The sequence below is a fragment of the Papaver somniferum genome, chromosome 1 (assembly GCF_003573695.1).
Source record: "Papaver somniferum cultivar HN1 chromosome 1, ASM357369v1, whole genome shotgun sequence".
In the NCBI taxonomy this organism is placed as follows: domain Eukaryota; kingdom Viridiplantae; phylum Streptophyta; class Magnoliopsida; order Ranunculales; family Papaveraceae; genus Papaver; species Papaver somniferum.
The window spans coordinates 90307237-90323787 of NC_039358.1; the positions used below are offsets into that span (position 1 = coordinate 90307237).

The window sequence follows — 16551 nt, forward strand, 5'->3', positions numbered from 1 at the left end:
CACATCACAAAGGGGAATCGATCCTTGTATGAGGTGCAACAAGTTTGTAGCAGAAAGGGGAACCGATCCTATGAACATGTGCAACACGTTTTTAGGCAAAGGGAACCGATCCTATGGACATGTGCAACACATATAAGTTAGATACCATATATATGTGGGGAACCGATCCTAGTACCTAGTCAACCGAATTTTGGAAAGCTAGCATGACTATACATAGTACTCGCATGGAGGTAGAATCGAAACTTGTTTTGGTAGAACCGTTAAACCCAGGATTTGTGTTTGAGTGTTTTTCATCAATCACATAGTTCTTGAAAGTCAGATGAACCTATTCTAAACTTGTTTGGAAGTGTGGAAAATCGGTTTCAAGGTTGTAAGTATGAAAGAGGACTTACAAAGTAAGGATGTTGACACACTTTGAACACAGGCAGTAATGTTTATCTTTAATTGTTCAAAGTTATTCCTTAATAGCTAAAGAAAGAAAATCCCAGGATCGAAACATAAATAAGTTAAGAATATTTTATTTTAGGAAAATGAGAATTAGTAATGTGCATTTACTAGTTAAAGATTTTCCAAAAAGATTTTCGGTCATTATTTTGGACAGAGCATTTCCAGGAATTATAGAAACCGAATTTGGAATTATATTGCATATCTTGAGAATATTTTCGGTTTTGGAAATTCCTTGGTGTCCAAACTTCCTTGTCCATAAATACTTGAAGTTTGCATTTCTAGCAAACTAATCCTTCGTGACAGCAAACTTCCTCGGTTGTGTTGTTACTGGTGAAGCCGCCTATTCAGAGAGGAAAGTAACCTAATTAGGCGAAATCTCTTACGACCGCTTAGTTTAAAGTCTTTTTTGGGATTGAGAAGCTCTATTAGTACCGTTGGTGGGAAACTAAATAATTGCGGTTTATCTTGTGTTTTCGATTGATTTGATTGACTAACGTGGTTGAACTTTGATTGCACCTAGTTTTTTTATGCTTGAGAATCTTCTCTTCTGATATAATATTCACTCAAACTAGATCGAAGTTTCGATAGGGATCTTTAGACTGTTGTTAGTGCTAAAGACGATCTTGTGATAATCCATTGTTAACAAACTCCGTTCTGTGTGTGATTGATCACAAGAGATTCAAGTTGTTCTGTGAAGGTGTTTATTGAAGATCTAAGAAGATTTGAAGACAAAGATATTGAAGACTTCTGATTTGGGGTTCATAATCTTTGGTGTGCACAATACTTGTTTCGGTATAGAGGATCCAACTATAATCGGTTTATCCTTGTGGTATATTGGATTGATTAGTTGTGTAGATTGACATCAATACAATTCTTTGTGATTAAAAGTATTGATTGCAAAATCTCAACAATTACCTTTGGTAGTTGAACATAAGATAGATCTAAGAACCCGACGAAGGAGTTTATTGAGATAAACAAAAGAGCCTTTGTCGAACTCACATCACTTGGTTGAAGAGAGTTGCTACCACAGATTTGTTTTTCCTTTACTGTTTGGAATATGAACCAAAGGAATTGTTCCAAGTATGTGACTTATCCATAAGTTGGAGGCATGGGAATACAGACGGAACTAGGTGAACTATAGGTTTAGTTGCTTGGTTTCAACTATACGAAGTTGGTTTAATTTTGTGTAGCGACTTAATCCTGAGAGTATTCAATTATGGACAAGGTCCCGAGGTTTTTCTGCATTTGCGGTTTCCTCGTTAACAAAATCTTGCCGTGTCATTTACTTTATATTTCCGCATTATAATTGTTTTATTATAATTAAAGTAAATTACACAAACGTTAAATCCTATTTACTTGATAAGCAATCCTATTGTTTTTGGTTAAGTCCGAACCTTTTTATCAAGTAAACATACTTCGTTGTTGTATTGTCTCGATCTCGTATCCATAGACGATCACACGAAGTGTGAACCGAGTAGTTGCATTGTCTCGACTCAATCCATAGACAATCACTTTCGGAGAAATGACTTATATGTAGAAAAAGTTTTAGCTTGAGGTATATTTGGGTACCCTCGTCTTTTCAATTGGTATCAGAGCAAGCAAACACGAAAAGATCTAACAATCTGTGTTTGGTGCGATCCAACCTATAAGATATGAGTCAAAATAAGAAAAGCAAGGCTAAACTTATGAAGAACTTAGTTAAGGTATGTCAAGATAATGAGAATAATATCTCAGGGAAGGTCAATGGAGATTGGTCTCGAAAGTCTTTTCGAAAATCAAAGAAAAAGTCTACGACTAATGACTTGATTGCGAGTCAGGTTACTGATCAGAAAAGAATGAGTCCGAAAGTCACGAAACATGTTTTGGATCCGACTCTAATTCCTAGTGAACAATCGTCTGAAAAAAGATTTGATTCACTAGCCTTCCCAAGTTCTGGATTTCGAAAGATGTTGGAAAGATTTTTCAAACATGTTGGAAAATATTCAGAAAAGGGAAAGACCATTGACCGTTTAGATGATGTCACAAAACTTATTGTTCAACTAAATGTAAGAATATGTGAAGGAAAGCGAGAAACACTCAGTCTTCGAAATAATCTGGCAGATTATATGGAACAAAAACTGGCCTTGTGTAATGAAGTTCATCAACAAACTACAGAGTGTGAAATTCTTACTCAATCGCTGGAACATTAACATATAAGGAATAAAGTCCTTATTGAAAAACTTATTACTGTAACATGTCAAGAGGTATATATAGACAGATGTTTAGAAAAATATTTCCAACAGGAATGGATACCTTAAGAGGACATATAGAATGCCTTGAACAAGAGACATTATCAAACTGTCGATTGGCAGATCTAGACCACACGGGTTCAAGTTCAAAGAACATACCATCCTGGGCACAAGATGTAATCGAGGATATTGCATCACGCAATTTTTCTAACAAAGAGGATGGTTTCAACACCCATGAAGAGGAACATGATGATGTTCAAGAAGGGAAAAGATCTCCTCAAGGGATATTTGATGGGGAATATCCTCATCCCAGTGCTTAACCGCATTGGAATGTGCATCCTTACAATGCCCAATCATCTGATGTAAGGAAACACATATTTGAGCCATATGTATCATGTCAATAATCTCTTATTCAACATAGAGAGTTTACACAATCTTCATGTAGATACAATCTGGCTCTATGTGAAGAAAAGTTGTTTTGCAAACAACTTGTGTAAAACAGGATAAGTTTCCTAGCTAAAAGCATCTCTTGGTACCGATCCAGAAAGATAATTTCTTTTCGAAGAAAGTTGTGAATGTGTAACATATTAGATGCGAAAATCCTTTGAAATCTTGTCAGAATTATTTATTTAAGGCTGATATCTATGTTTGGTATGTGTTAAAGGTATTTCAAGTATATGTACTCAGCGTGTCTGAGAACTTATGCTAAAGGATGTATTCTCAAACCAGATCTCAAGCGAAACTTCTGAAAGCCTTGAGTGGAATGACTTCTAAGGAAACAGTTCATCTTGACGATACCTTCAAGAAATCTGGTTGTGAAGATATAGAAAATGAAAAGGAAGATGTCACTAATCTCCTTGTCCAGAACAGTTTGGATGCTAAGATTGATATTATCAATCTACGTCAAATACTCCTCAGTACTATTGAAACTCATCATAGGAAGGCAACACTACTATGAACTGTTATCCGTAACCAAAGAAATCTGATTTAAAGAGTCGCTTGATTATGTACTAGAGTCAACTTCGTATAGGTTAGCTTGAAAATATTAGGATATGAGACATTACAAGTATTGTGAAGACTTGAAGAAATGAAGAAGTAAGAAGCTACAACGACAACATCATCCTTCAACTTGAGGTTAGTGATATTTTACTCGAACTGTTTCATTACCTAACGTATCTTTCAAGTCGTGCATATTGAAAACAAAACTTCGAAGCATGAACACTCTAGATAGACATAGTATTAAGGAATACAATACGATATTTATTGCTTAACCATTAAACTTTGCAGATAAGACACCGACATAATCGTTTAAATGCTATTGTGATTATGTATGGGTATGAGGTGAGGATTTCATCCTAGGAAACAATATTTTACTTATGTTTTAAGGAAGTAAATTCATGAACTTGTTTTGTGAATCAAAAAGGAAATCACCGGGCATTATTGGTATTGTCATTCATTCAATATCTTGGTATGACTTTTAGTAGTGAAACCGATCTTAAGTAATCACATGAGATGGTATGATCGAGTTTGTGATTTTGTGTAAGACCGACTCTGGGTAAAGGGGAACCGATCCTAGTAAGAGGTGCAACACATCACAAAGGGGAATCGATCCTTGTATCAGGTGCAACATGTTTTAACATAAAGGGGAACCGATCCTATGGACATGTGCAACACGTTTTTAGGCAAAGGGGAACCGATCCTATGGACATGTGCAACACATTCAAGTTAGATACCATATATATGTGGGGAACCGATCCTAGTACCTAGTCAACCGAATTTTGGAAATCTAGTGTGACTATGCACAATACTCACATGGAGGTCGAACCGAAACTTGTTTTGGTAGAACCGTTAAACCCATGAATGGTGATTGAGTGTTCTTGATCAATCACATAGTTCTTGAAATTCAGATGAACCAATTCTAAACTTGTTTGGAAGTGTGGCAAATCGGTTTCAAGAATTGTAAGTATGAAAGAGTACTTACAGAGTAAGGATGTCGACATACTTTGAACATGTGCAGTAACACTTATCTTTAATTGTTCAAAGTTATTCCTTAATAGCTAAAGGAAGAAAATCCCAGGATCGAAACATAAATAAGTTAAGAATATTTTATTTAAGGTTTTTAATTTTATTTTAGGAAAATGAGAATTAGTAATGTGCATTTACTAGTTGAAGATTTTCCAAAGAGATCTTTCGGTCATTATTTTGGACATAGCATTTCCAGGAATTATGGAAACCGAATTTGGAATATATTGCGTATCTTGAGAATAATTTCGGTTTTGGAAATTCCTTGGTGTCCAAACTTCCTTGTCCATAAATACTTGAAGTTTTCATTACTAGCAAACTAATCCTTCGTAACAGCAAACTTCCTCGGTTGTGTTGTTACTGGTGAAGCCGCCTATTCGGAGAGGAGAGTAACCTAATTAGGTGAAATCTCTTACAACCGCTCAGTTTAAAGTCTTCTTTGGGATTGAGAAGCTCTATTAGTACCGTTGGTCGGAAACTAGATAATTGCGGTTTATCTTGTGTTTTCAATTGATATGATTGACTGACAGTGGTTGAACTTTGATTGCACCTAGTTTGTTTATGTTTGAGAATCTTCTCTTCTGATATAAGATTCACTCAAACTAGATCGAAGTTTCGACATGGATCTTTAGACTGTTTGTAGATCTAAAGACGTCTTGTGATAATCCATTGTTAACAGACTCCGTTCTGTGCATGATTGATCACAAGAGATTCAAGTTGTTGTGTGCAGGCGTTTATTGAAGATCTAAGAAGATTTGAAGACAAAGAAGATATTGAAGATTTCTAATTTGGGGTTCATAATCTTTGGTGTGCACAATACTTGTTTCGATATAGAGGATCCAACTATAGTCGGTTTATCCTTGTGGTAGATTAGGTTGATTAGTTGTGTAGATCGGCATTTATACAATTCTTTGTAATTAAAAGTATTGATTGCAAAATCTTAACAATTACCTTTGGTAGTTGAGAATAAGATAGATCTAAGAACCCGACGAAGGAGTTTATTGAGATAAACAGAAGAGCCTTTGTCGAACTCACATCACTTGGTTGAAAAAAGTTGCTACCAAACATATTTTTTGTTCCTTTACTGTTTGGAATACAAACCAAAGGAATTGTTCCAAGTACGTGACTTATTCATAAGTTGGAGCCGTGGGAATACATACGGAACTAGGTGAACTATAGGTTTAGTTGTTTGGTCTCAATTATACGAAGTTGGTTTGATTTTGTATAGCGGCTTAATCCTGAGAGTATTCAATTCTGGACAAGGTCCCGGGTTTTTTCTGCATTTGCGGTTTCCTCGTTAACAAAATCTTGCTGTGTCATTTACTTTTATTTCCGCAATTATAATTGTTTGTTATTATAATTTAAAGTAAATTACACAAACGTTAATTCCTATTTTACTTGATAGTAATCCTATTGTGTTTGGTTAAGTCCGAACCTCTTATCAAGTAAACATACTTCGTTGTTGTATTGTCTCGATCTCGTATCCATAGACGATCACACGAAGTGTGAACCGATTAGTTGTATTGTCTCGACTCAATTCATAGACAATCGCTTTCGGAGAAAGGACTTATTTGGATATCCTCGCCTTTTCAGTAGATTGATATCAACAAACGAGTAAAAAAATCACCAGCATCTGAGATTATGTTTAAAAGGGATGAGAGGAGGTGTAAGAGATGTGTGACTAAAGCTAACAATTACCTAACCTCTAAAAAAAACCATATCCAACGGGTGATAAAAGAGAATATGGCTCGCCATTAGCAAGCACTGATTGTGCCCCTTCTGGTGTGGTCGAATCAGATTTTGAATCAAGGCCTGTGTACCTTCCACCGTCCCCCATTGGATATGCTCTTTTTGTTTTTATGGAACATTGGGCATGCATTTACACTTTCCACAGAAGCTTTAAAGCTAAAATCGGCACAACCGAGTACATTTTTCACAATGAGTCAAACAGGTTGTGACGACTTACAAAGAAATGTTAATTCGGGGGACCGAGTTGCAGATTGCAGTTGTATTATTGCCGATTCAAATCCGACCCTGATGCAGAGTGCCTTTTTATCTCACACCAGAGAGAGAAAGGAAAAAAAAAAAGAAAAGAAAGAGAGCACTAAATTAGCTCAGCTGCATCAAAAATGGTTTTATATTTCTTCAACAACAATATCAAGAACAGTAAAGATCTCAGCTGAGAAAACCCCAAAAGAAGCCATGGAAGGAGGAAAAGGTAAAGGAGAAACCAACACTTGCACCACCACCACCACCACCACCACCACCACCACCACCACCACAACCTCAAATTCTAAACAACCACAACAAGTGGTGGGAGCACCACAGAATCAACAACAACAACCCGGTCCTAGAAGAAGAAATGGTGCCCTAAAACGAAAAGCAGCAAATAATTCATCTTCAGCTGGACCATCAAAACGTTTAACCAGAGAAAGAAACAACCTAATTCCTCATCATATTCTTTATAATAATGGTCCTATAACTCGAGCTCGTCAATCTCCAAATAAATTTGGTGCTTCTGAATCTTCTGCTGCTGTTTCTGCTGGTGGTGGTGGTGGCGGTTCTGGTGTCACTTCGTCTTCCACAGTGTCTACTCCACAAAATCTCAACGACCCTTTACCTAATCCCGTGTCATCTGTTGGTGGAGAAATTATCAACACCATTGAAGAATCTAATAAGACTAAATACGAGGAATTAGAAAGAGATTTAGAGCCTGTTATTGATGCGGAGTTTGAAGCTGTTAGATCTCATGGTGATGTTGCTCATGTTATTCCTACTCATGCTGGTGAGTTAGCTTAATTCAAAGCCCTAAATTTTGGCTACTTTAATTAGGCATTTGGGTATTTTGTCATTTGTGAGGGGATTAGGATAAATTTAGGGATAAAGTTTTCCTTCTTTGTTGAAAAATGAAGCACATTTGTTGTAAATTTGGTTACTTTGTGTGGGCATTTAGGGTTTTGAGTAATTTAGGGTGTCGTAAATGAAGTACATTTGGTGTTATTGGGTTCATTTAGAATGTGGGTTTTGATTTGTTTTCTTTCCTGCAACTCTTATTAGGTTGGTTTTCATGGGAGAAAGTACACCCACTTGAGGAACATGCATTGCAGTCTTTCTTCAACGGGGAATCGGAGAAACGGACTCCTGATTCTTACATGGAAATTAGGAATTTAATTGTTAAGAAATTTCATGAGGATCCAAAGGCTTCATTCGACCCAAAAGATTTGTCGGAGCTCTCTGCTGGGGAGTTGGATGACAGACAGGAGGTGATGGCATTTTTGGATCACTGGGGTTTGATAAATTTTAAGCCATTTCCACTCGCTGATGCTAGTATGGCTCTTCCTGATGGCGATGGAGCTACCAAGACATCTTCACTGGTTGAAAAATTGTATCATTTTGAAGCGGTTGAATCTCGTCCATGGGGAAGTTTTAAGCCAGATTTAGCTGCACCTGTCTTGCCTCCGAGGTTGTATCCAGAATCTTTCATTGCTGAGGAGGTGAGGCCAGAGGGACCTGCTGTTGAGTACCATTGTAACTCATGCTCAGGAGATTGTTCCCGCAAGCGTTACCATTGCCAGAAGCAGGTCAGTTTTGTATTAGTACTTGAAATAAAGTTTGAACAATGTCTTGGATATTGCTTTTAACTTGATACAAGATGCTGGTGTTTTGTAACCTTTCTAATGTTGTAAACCTTTTTATTTTGACCTCGTGTCTTTGTGCTAAACGACAGAAAACTGTTTCCTTTTCTTATGTTTTTATTTAAATGTTAGTAAAAACATAAGAAAATGTTAGTTAGCTGAAGCTGTTCAGCATGTCATTTTGCAGTCTGTGGTTTTTTGCAGACTGAATTGATTAAAGTATCCTTTATTTAAACATCAAAAATTGAATCCTTTCAAGTAAGCCTATTAGTAACTCAGTGACACGATGAGGCATGGTCGATCACTGTGTCAACAATAACAATCACAAACATGTCTGATTAGTGTATGTGCTTGGTTTCACTGAATAAAAATTGTCACTTATATTATGTGCTACAGAAACGTAGCTATTCTCTTGGGTTATGCTAGCTCTTCTCCGGCCATGCCATCAGTATTAAGATTTATAGTTTCTTTCCGGTAAAATTGATGGATATATTTTCCCCAAAAAAATTCTTCACTCCTCATTTTCTGTGTTCTGTTTTTTTCTTTTTGCTGATTATGTTCTCATATCCCAGGCAGATTTCGATCTATGTTCTGAGTGTTATAATAATGGGAAGTTTGATGCTGGAATGTCGCATGCTGATTTCATTCTCATGGAATCTGCAGAACCGGGTGTAAATGGTGGGAGTTGGACAGATCAGGAGACTCTTCTCCTTCTCGAAGCCTTAGAATTATTTGGACCAAACTGGAGTGAGATTGCAGAGCATGTTGCCACAAAAACTAAAACCCAATGTATCTTGCATTTTGTTCAAATGCCAATTGAGGATTCCTTTTTTGAAGTTAAGCCAGCTAAGGATGATGTTGAGGCTAATCTCGAGGCGAATATAGTTACGGGTTCAAGTGCTAATGATTTATCTGGTTTGAAAGATGCTCCTGACACAAAGGAGAGCAAAGTTGAGCCAGATATTGATTCAAATTCTGTGAAGATTATTCCTGACACAACTGAGGGCAAAAGTGCTACCGGTTCTGATTCACCTGCTAAAAAAGAAGCTCTTGCTGAAACAACCAAAGACCAGAGTGTGACTCATGAAGAGCAACCTTTGTCTCCCTCAATGAACATTTCAAAACCGAAGGATACCATTGAAGTAAATCTCGCTGTGGAAACAAGTGCTAACATTGCACTGAATGCTCTGAAGGAAGCATTCCAGACTGTTGGTTCTCTTCCAGAACCTGGAGAGAAGTTTTCATTTACGGAAGCAGGGAATCCTGTCATGGCATTGGTAAGTTGATGTCATGGTTATTGTTCACTCTCATAGTCTCACTATAGCATGCACTTTTATGCTTACAACTCTTTCTTTTTATCTTATCTGTAGGCAGCGTATCTTGCTGGTTTGGTGGAATTTGATTATGCAGCTGCATCAGCTCGCAGTTCACTAAAAATTATATCTGACCAATCTCCAGCCATTCAGTTAGCCGCAAGGCACTGTTTTGTCCTTGAAGATTCAACAGATACCGGAAACATCCCTTCTGTCATTGAAAGGTATGTTACTGAGTCTTTTGCATCGTATTATGGTTTCATCAAATGGTGGTTTTAGAGTTCTAGGTATCTGACTTTGGTTTTGGAAGTGCAGCTTTGATGTGGAAATGTCCGATAAGGTGGTTCAGAATGAGGAGCAAAACATCCAGGAAAACAGTACATCTGTTTTGGATGGAAGTTCCACAACTACAACTTCCCCTAAAAAGAAGTTAGAGGAAGCAATTCAAAATGAAAAAGAGTCTTTGTTTTCTTCAGGTGATGAAGGCAAATCTACTCTGAGTAGTGCAAAAAAATTAGATGATGAAACTATTCCTCAAGATGACACACCAGTGGTTGAGGAGCCTAGTGATTCAGCTTTGCCTCGTGAGGATACACCAAGCATTGTAAAGGAGTCTAGTGATTCTACTTTGCCGCATGAGGAACCGGCAAGTACTGCGACAGAGTCGGTTGATGTGCCATTACAAGCTCAGGCTACACCAAGCTCAGTAAAGGAATCTAGTGGTGCAGTGGAAGAGGCCTCTGAGTGTCCTGAGGCACCAGAGGCTGTCGATAAGTTGTCTAATACAGCTTCCTTGGAAGCAAAAGAGTTTAAACAAGCAGCTGCATGTAATTTAACAGTCGAGAATGGTGAAAATACAGGTGAGACATCCTACGAGATCCTTCTTAAATCGTAATCAATAAATAGATAAATTAAAATAAGCAAAAAAATAAGAGAAAATGAAAGAAGGGATAGTGAGAGAGAGGAGATGAAGTAAGGTAATCTGCGTCAGTTACTGCTTTGATAAGTATGAGTTCGAGCAATTAGCTTTTCTCAGTGTGTATCCGAGTACTGTACTCTCACCTTGCAATTGCCTGAAAGAGTGTTTGCTCAGAATTCTTACAAAATTGACAAACTAAAGTTCGCAAAAGATTATTTCAAAACTCAAATTGCCTTATTTTACATTTACTAACTGGTTTTCTGTTTTTGGCTACTTTTTCTTGCAGGGAACGACGATAAAAAAGTGATTGGTATCAAGGAAGAGAAGGATATTGGCTTGAACAAAAACAAAGATGACCATAATATCCAAAGAATAAAGCGTGCTGCAATTACTGCCCTGTCAGCTGCCGCTGTAAAGGCAAAGCTTCTTGCAAAGCAGGAAGAAGATGAAATCCAACAACTAGCTACATTTTTAATTGATAAACAGGTATCACCTCAGGGAAACAGACTTTGAGCCTGGATTGATATTCTTAGAGTATTAAGTTTAGCATCTAATGCTGGAGTTCTGATTCATTGCAGTTACAGAAGTTGGAGCTAAAGTTATCTTTCTTTACGGAGATGGAAAGTGTGATCACAAGGGTTAGGGAACAAATGGACAGATCGAGACAAAAACTTTACCAAGAAAGGGCCCAGATAATTGCTTCACGGCTTGGCTATCCTGCTTCTGCGTCCAGAACAGTGATACCATCATTCCCTACTAACAGAGTTGCAATGAGTTACGCAAACGCATTGCCAAGACAGCAACCCGGTACAAACTTTCAAAGGCCACAAATGATGACAAGTATGGTGAGACCATCAGGTCCTCACCTTTCTACCCCATCCATTCCTAGCAGGACTGTTGCAGGTGCTTCACCTAATAATACGTAATCAGAAACCTTTCTTCGGTTGGTAAAGTCATATTTTTCCATTGGCACTTAGGTGATGTAATTATTCCGATGAATCAAGTAAGCCATTCTCTCTAGAAAACCAGTTGTATTACCATATTTGTAATACATGTCACATAAAACAGATGAAAGCTTGTTGGCGTATACAGGATTGGCCCTGAACAAAGTGACCAAAGTGTTGCATTGGTCGGGGCCTAATTTTTTGGAGCTTCCAGTTTCACACCCTTTTTAAAGTTTGTCTTATGTGTACTTTTAACCGCTTATAACCGATTATAAAAGGACTCTCATGAAAGCGTGACAGAGATTTGGATGACGTTTGATTAAAAAAGGACACCATTTATTATTTGATTATTATTAGGGCCAATTACAGAATGGTCATACTTTTTGTAATTCGTTCACAAAATGATCATATTTTTGTATTTCGATCACAAAATGGTCACACTTCCATCTGATTTAACATTTTTGAATAAAACGGTGTTAACTTTTCCCATAATACCCTCCTCCAAAATATCCTCTTCATTTAATAAATTGGTTTATACGGTGGTGGTGGAAGCTTAACAATCTTCACTAAATCCCAGAGGAGAAGCGATGAATCCTTTGGGTGAATGCGGTTTAACGATCCTGAATGCGTTCTAACGAACCTGAATGCGATGTAACGATATGTAAGCGGCGACACCACCACTTACAAATAGCACCACTGTCAAAAAAACTGAATGCGATGTAACGATATGTAAGAGGCGGCACCACCACTTACAAATAGCACCTCCGTCAAAAAAACTATAACGAAGGTAGAATTTGAAGGTATATATGAAAGAATAAATAGGAAAGATAGGTAGGTAATTTCATTATCATATTTAACTGTAAGTCACCACTTAATTCTCTATCTAACGGAAGTATGACCATTTTATTAATAGTTTGTAACAGTATGACTACTTTGTAAATCGGGTCTTAATAGTACGACTGTTTTGCAATTTTTCCTTATTAGGGTTATTATCCCATTTTTGACTGGTGACGTTGTGTTTGCCCACTTTCTGATAAAGATGGCTTTCAATGTGCAAAGATTACGAGAGATGCCACCTGCCAAGAATAGCTCAGAAAAGCAACAAACCAGGCCCGATTGATATGGGAAGTGAGAGATGGTTATTTCCTCCTTTTGTGGTTTGTGGAGCTGGAGAAAAAAAAGAGAGGTCCTCAGTAAAAAACCATGACTAAACAAATATCAATCAAAATTAGTAACTACAAGAAAAAATTCCCTCCATTGCAGGAGGTGATTTTGGAAACACGGAATCTTCTCTGTCGCCCGCACACCCACGCGCACAACGGATTCATTTGCATTCAGCCTCTTCTCTTTCTCCTCCTCCTCCTCATCATCTGAGAGCCCTCTTTTCATTTGGATCACCAGGTACACCTCTCTCTCCACCACTTTCTTTTTCCCTTCTGAGAATCATTAATCCAGGAAAAAGAGAAGTTTCAAATTTGTTATGGTAATGCAATGTTTGCACAGGCATTTGGTTTGTGACTTCATTTACTCTTGCATTTCAGAAGCCATTTTGAATTTTGAAAGTTTGTACGCGTTTCTTGTTAATGTCAGATTGCATTTGTTTTTCTATTGTATGAATTTGAAAACATTTCAGGGGATCTCAAAGAAAGAAAGAATCTGGAGGAGCAGTTACATGGGTTGTTTTCAGGCGTGTTCGACACGTTAAACAAGCGCAGGAGAGCTTCACCATTTAATATAACTATTAGATGGCTGTACCCCCTGTAGCTGCTCCATCACCAAAATCATCTCCACCAGCTGATGATCCAAAATCATCTCCACCACCTACAGCAACACCTCCACCTTCACCACCACCGTCTTCACCGCCACCATCTGCACCACCACCAGAACCGAAATCGACACCACCACCACAACCGCCACCTGACGCATCACCCCCACCATCACCAAAACCCGACTCATCCCCACCACCATCTACAACACCATCACCTCCTGTAACACCACCCCCATCATCACCACCACCTTCATCAACGCCACCAACAAATTTATCACCACCAATTTCTCCTCCTCCTCAATTACCATCATCTCCAACGCAATCATCACCACCTCTTCCTCTAATTTCTCCACCAGGCAGTATCCTTCCACCTCAATTACCTACAGCACCAACAGCTCCTGGTGTGTTTTTTCCGCCTCCGAATTCACCACCTAGTAGAACACCACCGTCAACTCATACACCAACATCTAATCAGAGAAGTTCTCCGTCACAACCGTCGCCGTCTCAAAATGACGAACTTTCTGAGAAGTTATCTCTCATAGTTGGTGCTACTGCTGGGATATGTTTTCTTCTTGCTGCTATGATTATCATCATTGTGGTTTGCTGCAAGAAAAAAAAGAAGGGAAACTTCGTGAATGCTCAATACTACGGGAATGCTCCTTCTATGGGACCGCAAGGTACTCAACACACTGAAACTATATCCTTCCTGAACAAATACGGGAAGAGTAGGCTGCAAAATTTGTTGGTTTTAATTATGATATGGATTCAAGTTTACTGAATGAACGCCACTGTTTTTGTTTTCTGTTAACGATTTATAAGACAACTGACGATCAGTGATATGCCCTTCATGTACAGGGTATAACGGAGCACAAAATCCGACTTGGTACAACACCAACAATCCAAATAATATTGGACCACCTCCAGGTTTATTGGTTCCGCCACCTGGTGCAGGATGGACTCAACATCCCCAAGTTAATAGCAGTGGTGAAGTGGGTTCCAATTCATCTGACCCACAGCAATATGTAACATCTCCCGGGTACCACCAAAACCATAATCTGCCACTATCTCCTGGCGGTGGTGGTGGTCTTTCAGTGAACAAGAGCAGTTTTGCCTATAATGAACTTTCTCAAGCTACAAATGGTTTCTCTACAGCTAATTTATTAGGCCAAGGTGGGTTTGGTTATGTGCACAAAGGTGTGTTACCCAATGGTAAAGTAGTTGCAGTGAAGAGTCTCAAGTCTGGCTCGGGACAAGGTGAGAGAGAATTTCAAGCTGAGGTTGATATCATCAGCCGTGTTCATCATCGCCATCTTGTCTCCCTAGTTGGTTATTGTATTGCTGGAGGACAGCGGATGCTGGTTTACGAATTCGTTCCCAATAAAACACTTGAGTTTCACCTCCATGGTATGCTCATCTCTCCTTCTTTCTCTTGTTTTCTTGGGCTGGTTGGTGTTAACTAAAATGTTCGTATTGCAGGAAACGGCAATCCAGTTATGGGATGGTCTAATAGGCTTAAGATTGCCTTGGGTGCAGCAAAAGGTCTCGCTTACCTTCATGAAGATTGTAAGTAATTCTTGATTGAGTCTTGACGACCTCATATAAGCTTGACCATGATCAATTGTACTCCAAGAAAACCGTAATTTAATGTTCTCTTTTTGAATATCAATAAACTACTTGCAGGTCATCCTCGAATCATTCACCGTGATATTAAAAGTGCTAATATTCTCATCGACAACAATTTTGAAGCCATGGTATATGCACCACTATTTGTTTCATTCATTGTTTGGTTTTCTTCAAACCGCAACTCCAATTCAAAAGATTGATACTTATTTCAATATTGTTGTTACATACTAACAAAACATAACTCAAATGCAGGTGGCAGATTTTGGATTGGCGAAGTTGTCTCAAGATAACTATACTCATGTCTCAACACGTATCATGGGAACTTTCGGGTAGGATTTTAATCCATTTTCTGGCATCGTTCAATCCAGAATTTTTCTCGTAGTATGAACTATTAATGCAAGGAACTTTGTTCTTTCTTCTGTTAAATACAGGTATTTGGCTCCTGAATACGCATCGAGTGGCAAGCTAACAGAGAAATCTGATGTTTTTTCCTTTGGCGTTATGCTTTTAGAATTGATAACAGGAAGGCGGCCCATTGATACTACAAATGCGTACATGGAAGACAGCTTAGTAGATTGGGTTTGTAGCATATGTTTTTACAGATCATCAAGTGGTCCGACTTTTCTAGGGTCGATGACACCTTATTTACTGTATATTTGTTTGATTATTTTTTGTTTTTCAAGTAAAATTCACTTGCATGATCCCAAAACAGGCTAGGCCTATCATAACAAACCCCGATGGTGGTTTCCAAGAGCTGGTCGACCCACGATTAGAAGGCAACTATGACCTTGGTGAAATGTCCTGCATGGTTGCATGTGCTTCTGCTAGCATTCGCCATTCTGCCAGGAGAAGACCGAAAATGAGCCAGGTAACAATGCAATGCGCAGAACTTCTGTCAGAAATGAAAAGAACAAAACATTGTCGAAGAATAACAAATTCGTTTTCGTGTTTGCTTGTCAAAAATGAAACAGATAGTTCGGGCCTTGGAAGGAGATGTATCATTAGAGATGTTGAATGAAGGAGTGAAACCAGGCCAAAGTACTGCATTCCAGGCAAACACATCAGAATACGACACTGGAGCATATAATGCAGATATACAAAGGTTCAGACAGATGGCATTGGGTTCAAACCGCGATACAGAAAGTATGAATTTTACTAGTGGAGCTACAAGTGCTTATGGACTTGAACCTTCTTCTACCAGTGACAGTTCTTCTGGAGAAGTAGTTAGTCAAGTTACAGCCAAATCGAAAAGCCCTATTTACTAAAACCTTGATTCTAAATCAAATCTGTACAGCATTATCAATGTTGAATAGATTGGAGTTCAATAGGAGTATATACACTTGAGTCTGGGTTTCATTTCTATTTCTCTCTCTATATATATTATTTGTGCACTCTATATTATGACACAGTTTTCTGACTCTATACTCGTACTTGCATATGTCGAAGTTTGGTCTCTTTGAAGTTAGACTTAGTGATGAAAGGTTGGGAATTCTGGGTTTCTCCAGTTTTATAAATTTTCATATAATCCTGACAAATTAGTTATAGTGTCTGTTTGAAATATTTGGGGCTCTTTGTTTTTTGACAACACCCATTTCATGTTTACTTTTATTATTTTGTGGTTGCCTATGTAAGACTATTTGGCTGAGCATCCG

The 16551-nt window shown here is 38.2% G+C and overlaps 2 protein-coding genes across 3 annotated transcripts; both read left to right on the top strand.

Moving 5' to 3' along the window:
• The first annotated feature begins 6761 nt into the window (after positions 1-6761).
• LOC113294218 (SWI/SNF complex subunit SWI3D-like) lies at positions 6762-11820 on the top strand. The gene is made up of 7 exons (XM_026542625.1): positions 6762-7482; positions 7755-8278; positions 8905-9609; positions 9703-9869; positions 9961-10505; positions 10851-11050; positions 11143-11820. The coding sequence occupies exons 1-7, from the start codon at positions 6900-6902 to the stop codon at positions 11488-11490; spliced, it is 3072 nt and encodes a 1023-aa protein (XP_026398410.1). The 5' UTR covers positions 6762-6899; the 3' UTR covers positions 11491-11820.
• Positions 11821-12749: 929 nt separating this feature from the next.
• On the top strand, positions 12750-16321 carry LOC113294225 (proline-rich receptor-like protein kinase PERK1). 2 transcript variants are annotated; one of them, XM_026542633.1, is made up of 9 exons: positions 12750-12909; positions 13142-13953; positions 14132-14680; positions 14753-14839; positions 14957-15027; positions 15152-15228; positions 15331-15478; positions 15612-15767; positions 15871-16321. In XM_026542633.1, exons 2-9 carry the CDS (start codon positions 13254-13256, stop codon positions 16162-16164), a joined length of 2082 nt encoding a protein of 693 aa, XP_026398418.1. In that variant the 5' UTR covers positions 12750-12909; positions 13142-13253; the 3' UTR covers positions 16165-16321. The 2 variants fall into 2 exon arrangements, with proteins under 2 accessions (XP_026398418.1, XP_026398421.1); XM_026542636.1 differs by having other exon boundaries at positions 12756-12991.
• The last annotated feature ends 230 nt before the right edge of the window (positions 16322-16551 follow it).